The sequence below is a fragment of the Arvicola amphibius genome, chromosome 4 (genome assembly GCF_903992535.2).
Source record: "Arvicola amphibius chromosome 4, mArvAmp1.2, whole genome shotgun sequence".
Taxonomy (NCBI): domain Eukaryota; kingdom Metazoa; phylum Chordata; class Mammalia; order Rodentia; family Cricetidae; genus Arvicola; species Arvicola amphibius.
In genome coordinates this window covers 50,634,805-50,643,516 of record NC_052050.1, presented here as the reverse complement: position 1 = coordinate 50,643,516, position 8,712 = coordinate 50,634,805, and the positions used below count along the sequence as shown (strand labels likewise).

Genomic DNA, 8,712 nt, shown 5'->3' with positions numbered 1-8,712 from the left:
ATAGCATCGCCCTCTTGCGTCCCTGGTGTGCTTTTCTGAGCACGACCATCAGTTACCTTATAGGGAAGGAAAAGAAGAGAGGATGGATGAAGAGAGGCACTCCCAAGTAACACATCCAAAGCAAACTGTGTTCACTGCAGCAGACAATGGAAAGCTGGCACTAAGAGGGGGGTCCTGCAGGGGCAGAGGATGAGGCTTGGGAGGGCAGGATTGCAACCACTCAAGCATGGGGCTGTGCTTCGCTAGGGGTGACTGAAACAAGAAAAAGCTGGAGATGCTCATACGGCCACACTGTTTTCCACCAGGCTGGGCTTCATGTACTCATAGGGTATGTCCAGGCTCTTATTACGAATCTCAATTTCCTCTTCCAGAGCAGCCAGCTCCTCTCTGAATTTCATCAGCACAGCTTTGGCCTCAGGGCTTGAGAAGTGTTTCTCTGAATGCTGGCCCAGAGGCACCTGGGATGCAGGGGGGAAAGCAGCTTAGAGCCTGTGACCCCGACCAGTTGAGGGTACATGGCTTCCCCTCTGAATCCATCCTCTGGATCCTGCCTGAATAGCTGACTCTCACCATAACAGCCTGGCATCTGCCCAGCAGCCAGACGACATTTATTTGGAGAGTAGATTGATGAGGGTCGGGCAGTGTGGCCATCAGCTTCTCCATTGTCGCATCCTTGGTGGTAGGTGGTGGCAGCCGCATGGTACAGGGCGCATTAGGGACCCAATAGAACCAGTCCAACTGGAGAGACAGTGATCTAGGGTCAAGGCTGGCTAAACACCAAGGCCCTTGGCCCACATGCTCACATCTCCCTCCCCCGCTACAGGAGCCAAATTCCCGACTGCGTCCCTCTGGGAAGTACCTGGCCTAGATGGACAGAAGAGTGCTGAGCGGTGCAGGTGAAGATGCACATGGTGATAAAGTGGAGGCCTGAGCCCGAGACTGTAGAGAGATGGGAAACCCTACAAGAGGTGTGGACGGTTAGTGTGTGACGTCACCACAGCCGCTAGAAGTGACGCCTGGGGAGAAGGAGTAAGGAAGGCTGCGAGGAGCTTGTGGAAGCTGGCACGGGAGTGGGTGCGGTGAGGGAAGAGAGGAACCCTGGCAACCATATCATAGCCCACCCAAGGCGCGGGGGATCACGGTGAAAGAGAGGGCACATGGGCTGTAGGAGATTGAGGCAGAGGAAGACAGTGTCTTCCGGGTGTGTCGGGCCTGATGGATGTACTCGTGAGCTCACGGCGGCCGGTTGCCCACACAGCATCAAGTCAGCATTAGAAAGTAAAGTGGGAAGGGGCTCATGAGTCCTCGCACCCTAAATGAGGAGCTATGGACAGCTGGTGGCTTCTGAGGGAGGTCAGCTTTCTTTCAGGGTGAGGTTAGTGTTAAACTCTTATGAGCACTGTTGCTACTGCACCTAGAAAAGCCTTTGAGGGTTTTCATTAAGGATTGAAATGCTTCTGGAAGATTCCACAGAGGTAGAGAGGGTTCTGGAGAGGTCTTTGTTCTCATGCCAGGGACCCCTGTTACCTCTCTTCTGGGCACCTTGCAGCCCAATCTCCATGATTTCTCGACACCAGTTCTGCAGTTCATGGTCATCTCTCACGGCTACGTCAGTCTTGTAGTGGAGATCAAATATTCCCGTCACATACCTGCCAGCAAAGGTCAGGCAAGCGCACTGAAGCCCTCTGCTCCCTGATCAGACGGCCAAGTCAGAGTGGCCACTCCCGACTAAGGCACAGACCTCCTACCCCTGGGTCGTCTCTACCTGCACCCATACCCGTCCTGCAGTCCGCCAGCCTCACCGATTTATGACTTCCCAGAGACGCAGGGCATCTTGAGCATAGAAGCAAGACTGAACATCCAGGAGCCCCCGCTCAGCCAAGTCGTCAGGGGGACACAGTGAGCTGTAGGTCAGAAAGGCTCTGGCTTGCTTGATAAGATCCACATGACCTCCTCCGCCTGTGCTCATAGCCTACAGGACCAAGGACAGGCAGGTGCAGTCGAATCAAGCTGCCCTTAGTCAGAGGACGGAGTGAACCTGAAACCCATTTCTGTTCCCATACCTTGTCAAAAAAAACCACTCTCTCCGATCAGATCATTCCTGGCCCGGACATTAATTTCCAAGGTGTAGAGCAGGTGAGGAACTAGAAGCTAGAAGGAGAAGAGGTGGGAGGGGTAAATCCGAAGAAATCTGGGCCGGGTCCCTGCAGGAAACAAACTTGACAAGGAGGGAAGCCTGGCTGCTAGGCTGCAGTCTTCATGGGAAGCATGGCCCCGAGTCTTCCTGGTCCTCGGCACTGGGAGTGTGCTGATCTGTACTGCCTGGCTGGTGCCACGGCATCAACTTACTGCCTTCAGACATGGCTTTCCCTCTCTGGGCTTCTCTTCAGCAGTCTTTCCTGATCCCCAGAAGAACCTTACCCTCAGGCTGCTGCTCTGACTCTGCATTGTCTATCATGGCCAGGAAGTTGGATACAATCATTATCGTCTTTTTTTCTCTCTTACTGGACATAAAACTCCCAGAAGATCAGATATTTCCACTGGCATCTAGACTAGTTCTGAGTAGAGACATCCAATACCCATTTTTTTTTTTTAATGGATGAGCTCTTTGCTCTGATTGGCTGTAGTCAACCAGGCTACTCTTGGTGCCTTAGGCTACAGTTTCAGAACCTTTCAAAGACAGCTGTAAGGAATCTGTAGTGGTTATGCACGGTCTCCTCTGATTGGATGGAATCTCTAAGTCATTTGCATCTATTATTGTACTGTGTGTATATTTATGTCTTGTATACAAGACCCTTTTCTCGGGAATTACCTTCATCACACCCCTTGGGAATTAATATCATCACTGAAATGTAGAGGAGACCACCTCCCACTCCCTTGCTCGTTCATCTCTACTGCTCATCTTACTTCCCTGGACCCTGAAATGCCACAGAGGGACGTTTCAGGGGCAAGAATGTGTCTTGGGCAGAGAGAAACACAGGCAGAACAAAAATGAATAAGACATTACCTTAAAAACAGGGTGCACTGAAGGCAGGGTCCTCCTGGTGGCCACAGAAAAGACTTCAGCCATCAGGTGTCCTCTCAGGAGATGAGACTGTACCTCATGCACCTGTATGTCAGAGCTACGGACCCAGCATTTGGCCAGGAGCCAGTCCACTGGGGGATCTGCAGGTGTAAAAATTGGCGGTGGGTCCAATCCAATTTTGGGCAGTTCAAGCTGGAGCAAAACCAGAGTGTTGCGTGAGGAGCTGCGTGTTAGGGGCTCAGTGATCCCTGTCTCCTCCATCCCACACTTGTGCAGAAATCTTGGCCTCTCCCTCATCTTTCAACACCTCCTATCCACAAAGGTCCAAGTCTCCAGGTTTCAGCTGCTAGTTAGAGGATTTGTATGTGTCCTCATGACCTCAAGACTGGCAGGACCAAAGCCTACGTGGGTGTCTCTCTGGCCTCAGTGTTTCTGGAGAAACCTGTCTGACTCCCACTTTCCCTGTGTCCTTGACTCTAGCTCAGTTGATTCTCCTCCTGTTCCACCTCCTCTCCATTCCTATGGCTTCTACTCACCTGGAACCGCCCCCCCCCCCCCAGCCAAGTCTTAACTTGAGACACTAAACCCAACGTTAGTAACCCCCTTCTTCTCTCCATTCTAACACTGAAAATGTAGAGGAGCATCTTTCCAAGGGGCCCACATTCCGCCCCCTGAGCTCAGCTTAGCTGGCCTTTCTCATCTCAGTGCAATCCCCAGAAATCTCCTGCCTTCTCCACCCAGGGCTCTGGGGATAGAGGTCACCCAGCCCCCCAACACTCTTCCCAGAATCCTTCCTGGACTGGTCCTATCCTTGGCATCAGAGCTTACACAAGCTAAGGAGCCTGTCTCTCCAGCCACACACCCCTTAAAGTCAGAGCCTGCCCATCTCCTCCTCTGGTGCCTCCTCGGTGCTTAGGGAATGGCACTACAGAGAAGGGAGAGGAAGCTGGATAGCAGGCTCATCAGAGGAGGCCACCCTGGGGTATACCCCCAGGTCCGCTCACCTGGATGGCCATGGGCAAGAGTTGCCCGTCAGGCTGCAGCTTCAGCATGACTAGAGGGGCAACCAGGTACTGCTGGCTTCTTTGGATGACATTGGCCTTGATCCCATCCAGAAGGGAGAAATCGGCTTCAAACAGAGTGCCTTCCTGCATAGGGAGAGAAATGAGGGCTGCTGTCAGCATGGAGAGTCTTCTTCCCACCCTGGGTGCCCAACAAAGAGAGGAGAAAGAAGAAAATCGACTTGTTTCCAGCAGTCACCTGACACTAATTGTCAGAATGATGGCTGCCTCTGGGTGGAGAGAGAGACGCCAGTGGGCTGAGCAGAGGGGTGGGGTCTATGGGGTCTTCAGAGCATGTGCAGAGCTAGTGGGGAAGTACAATGAGGCCAGAAGTATCGCTTGGCCTTTGCCCCTGAATCATAGGGATGGAGATTGCTAAGTCCTGGCTCAGGGACAGGCCAGAGGCAGGGGGATTTCCCCACTGGCCTGTTACCCTGTAGAAACAGATCAGAGAAGAGGGATTTCTTGCTTAACACAGCAAAACCAGGATTCAGGTGCAAGTCTGTCTTGCCCCATGAATGTTGTTTCTGTCCCATATTTTTTCCTAGTTAACAACACCAGCCCTGACCTGGATTCCCTTACCCTGCATCCCTCTGGACCCATGGCATCTAGGACCATTTCCCAACTTTCAGTTTGTCTCTACCCCGACTAAGACTGCCATCCTCTGCCATCCACTCTTCTGCGGTAGGAAAGCCATGGCTCTCCATTTCTCCAGATTGGTCTGGGATTCTTGACAACCAGCAGGGAGTTCTGAGACTCCACAGCGAATCTGAGAGCAGCAAGGGCTGGCACAGCGCTGCCTCCGCTTTCCTGCTTGTTCTCTCTGGGGCTCCCGTATTCACACCTTCAGCTCCTTGTGCAGTTCAGCCTGCAGCTTCTTCATCCCCGGAGGGAACACCAGACGGGAAGGAAGTTGAGTAGATCGCCTCAGCACCATGGGGTTAGCACCATTGAGAAACTGGTACCCAAAGAAAGCATCCTCTTTCCAGGAGCTTCGAACTCGCTCTAGGGATGGGAGGTGAGTGTATCTAAGATCCATGTTCCTGGTCATTCCCACACCCGCCAAATCATCCCAGCTTGGCCCAGATTTACCAGAGAGACAAAAGCCTCTGCCCCCGCCCCCAACCCGGTTTTCTCATCTCCCTGCACTGGGAAGGGCTTGGGGGGAAAGAGTGATGTTGGAGTAAGTGAACTAACCAGCCAGCTTGGTGCGGCCAAGCTTGAAAACCCATGTGAAGTCATCTAGGTCTTTCCAGGAGGTCAGAGAATTTATAGGAAAGTTGAGAAGGACATCTGCTTTCCTTCAGGGAAGAATGGGAGAAAGGGCTCAACAGTTATACCAAATCGTACGGTGACTGTGCCACAGGCTAGACCAGCTTACCTCCCCTCACACCGGGCACCCTGGCTCTTACCCCCAAACCTGCGAAGCTTCAAATTCAACTCTTTTGTCCTCTCGAAATCGCTCATCTACAGGGAGGTCAGACAAGCTGGCAGCGGCCACATTCAGGATACCACCATTCTTCCAGTTGTCCCACCTGCCCGGTGGAAACGACATCAGACTGGGCTCTGCAGGAGCTGCCCAGCTCATCACCGTGGGTCGCCGGGGTCGGGCTCACCGGTATAGACTCTTTCTCTCTTCCAGTTCCTCTTCTCTATGCTTCCGGAACAGGCCTTGAGTGTCTTCAACCACAGTGCAGCCTAGAAGTGGAGGAGGGAGGCGCTCTGGGATGTCTACTGGGAGTCTCTCTCTGGTCCCCGCCAGCTCGGGCTGTCCCCTGTGCCTGCATCGGCACGCCCCTTCCCGCCCTCCCCCCCACCCCCCAGCCTTCACGGCACCTGGGCCAGCTCCAGCAACACACTTCTTTGACAACTCCTTTAAAACAAACACACAACCCCACCCCCCACCTCCAGACTCCAGCTCCCACCCTGCCTGGTCTTCCTCAGGTAACTGAGGCCCCACCCCACTGCTCACCAGTGCCCTCAGGGAGGCTCAGGATGCCGGTGCCCTGCACCCATCGGTAACAGGGGAACCTGTACTCTGCTCCCTGCTCTCCCGGGCCCTTCACAGAGATCCAGTTGCAGAACCAGGCGTCATCGAGAAGGTAATGGCGTTTCTGCACTTTCACAAACAGCAGCGGCCCCAGGTGGTGTTCTGACACGTCCACCCGCAATTCCACCTCCTGCAGGCAAACACAAGGGGCAGAGGACGGGGTGTCCAGGCTGAGTTCTGCTTCCATTGGGCCACAGGGAAAGCGAAGCGAAGGAAGCCAGAAAGAGAAAGGGAGCCGGGCGGTGGTGGCGCACGCCTTTAATCCCAGCACTTGGGAGGCAGAGGCAGGCGGATCTCTGAGTTCGAGGCCAGCCTGGTCTACAAGAGCTAGTTCCAGGACAGGCTCTAGAAACTACAGGGAAACCCTGTCTTGAAAAACCAAGAGAGAGAGAGAGAGAGAGAGAGAGAGAGAGAGAGAGAGAGAGAGAGAGAGAGAGAGAGAGAGAGAGAGAGAGAGAGAGAGAGAGAGAGAGAGAGAGAGAGAGAGAAGGGAGCACGCACTAGCAGGGCCCCACAACAACACTCTAGGTTGTCGCCTCAACCAAGATGAGAGGGCTGGGGAGAGAAGATGAAAACGTACCCTCTCTCTCCTTCCTTCCCTTTATCCCCTTGGAGGTAGGCTGGGGGCGGGGCAGTGAAACCCTGCCTGAAGCCCAGTGAGAACACAGGTGAGATGGGAGGACCCCACCAAGGCTAAGGATCCATAGGAATTCCGTGTAGGCTGAGCCAGAATTTCTAGAGGATGGTCTCTAAGTGGAAACCTGGACTGAAGAGAGGGTCGGATAGAGAGAACAAGGTCAGGGACGAGTAGACACCAGACAGAGTCCATGGAGAGAGTACAGGCTGAAAGGACCACACCTTCCTTCAGCCAGCCTGCCTGTCCCCTGCGTCTGTGTCTTTGTGCCCCGCCCCCAAGCCTCCAGGACACCTGGGCCTTGAAGCTAAGGCTGGGGAAGAACACAGACCTGAGGGACATAGAATAATCAAGAAGCTTGGCCGTTAGTACAGAGGAAGAACTGGAGACCTTGGAAGGCTTTAACAGGCAGGCTGTCTTAAAGTAGGGATGAACTGGGCAGAGTTCAAGGTGACCTGGAGTCTAGCAGGTCTAAGGGACATTCGCTGGTGGCCAAAGACTGGGCAAGACTCAGGTGAAATGCTTGGGGAACAGAACTGACCCAGCTTGCTCAATACTTGTATAGATGAAGGGCAAGACGGAGAAGCCCAGTAAGTGCCTTATTTCTCTATCTTCCTTTGAAGAGAACATAAGACAGCATCCAGATCTGGAAGGATCTGAGAGTCGTAAGAAGAAAAGGAATTCAAGACCAGCCACATATAAACAGGGGACAGCACAGAGTATTGTGCACCCCACACCCTCCTTCCTACCCACTCCGCCCTAATATTAAAGATCCAGTATCTGCAGAGAAGATGGGAAATTCTAACTTCTAAAAATAGAGAGGTCCGACAGCCGGCACTACTGATAGTTGTCCAGCGGAGCTCTGTGAAATGAGGGACACACAGAACTATCCTGCCAGGTGGCCACCAACAACTACTGAACACTCACTGAGTGCCTCTCTGCATGCGCTTTGCTTCCCAGGGCTTTGAGAGCCTTCCCAGAGCTAAGGAACCAGCACAGGGCTCCTTGGGATTTCTCTGGCCTTGCCCTCCCCCACCCACCTCCTACCCCCCCACTTCCCCGCCCCACCCCAGCCAGCCTAGCCTCAGCTCTGTGAAGCTCACCAAGTTCCATTGGGGTGCTAGCAGCATCCCGAGAGATGCCTCCCCATGCTCGCCCACCAGCCACAGGTGGACTCTGTCTATGGAGCCCGTGTGCAGTGAGCACCCAGTGGAGACACGGATGTAGAAGACACCCATCTTGCAGATGTAGTTTTCTCCCTTCTGAGAGTCAAGAGGGGTAGATGCGCTAAATAAGAGAGCCAAGGCCCCACCCCTTCAGAAGTCTTATTTAGGGTTGAGCAGACGGTGGCACATCGCCAATCAACCCCGCCTTGACACATTGCCAATCAACCCCACCTTGACACGTTCTGGGGCACCCACCACCTCTGGGAAGCCTAGCTGCCGCCCCAAAAAAGGCAGAGTTCCCAAAAGTCATTTGGGTGAGAGCAAGATAAGAAGGAGACATAGATGGGGATTTGAAAAAAAAAAAAAAAACATGCAAGAAACACTCAACATCTGATCCAACAAGAAGGCAGAATGAGAAGACCCTGGCTGACTCTATAGGAAGGGAGCCCCGGTGGCTAGAAAGTGTGTGTGATCACATCACAAGTTGGATCACCCATGTCTATAGATAATATTAAGGTTGCAAGGCAGGACGAAGCTACTCCACAGCGTTTGAAGGATGCATATTTTAGCCACCCAATTCGTTCCAGCAACTCTGCACACTTTGCCCATCCTGAGGCAGGCTCTGGGCTCAATCCTTTAAAAGTTTTAAAGCCTCTGCCTCCTGATGTCTGCAAAATAAAACCCCACATTCCCACCGCTATGTTCTGGACTGAAGCCCTATATTGCTCAGAACCACCACCACATGCCCCTCGCTGTTTGCTGGAGAAACTTGTACT

At 53.3% G+C, this 8,712-nt stretch overlaps 1 protein-coding gene across 1 annotated transcript; it reads right to left on the bottom strand.

Moving 5' to 3' along the window:
- Positions 1-278: 278 nt before the first annotated feature.
- Positions 279-8,008, bottom strand: Alox15 (arachidonate 15-lipoxygenase). Its single transcript, XM_038327983.1, is given in 16 exon segments — positions 279-458; positions 571-738; positions 860-924; positions 927-959; positions 1,528-1,649; positions 1,803-1,972; positions 2,064-2,075; positions 2,077-2,151; positions 3,008-3,217; positions 4,030-4,173; positions 4,931-5,091; positions 5,284-5,387; positions 5,499-5,621; positions 5,703-5,784; positions 6,059-6,266; positions 7,874-8,008. Coding segments are annotated over 16 exon segments (1,992 nt in total).
- Positions 8,009-8,712: the final 704 nt, after the last annotated feature.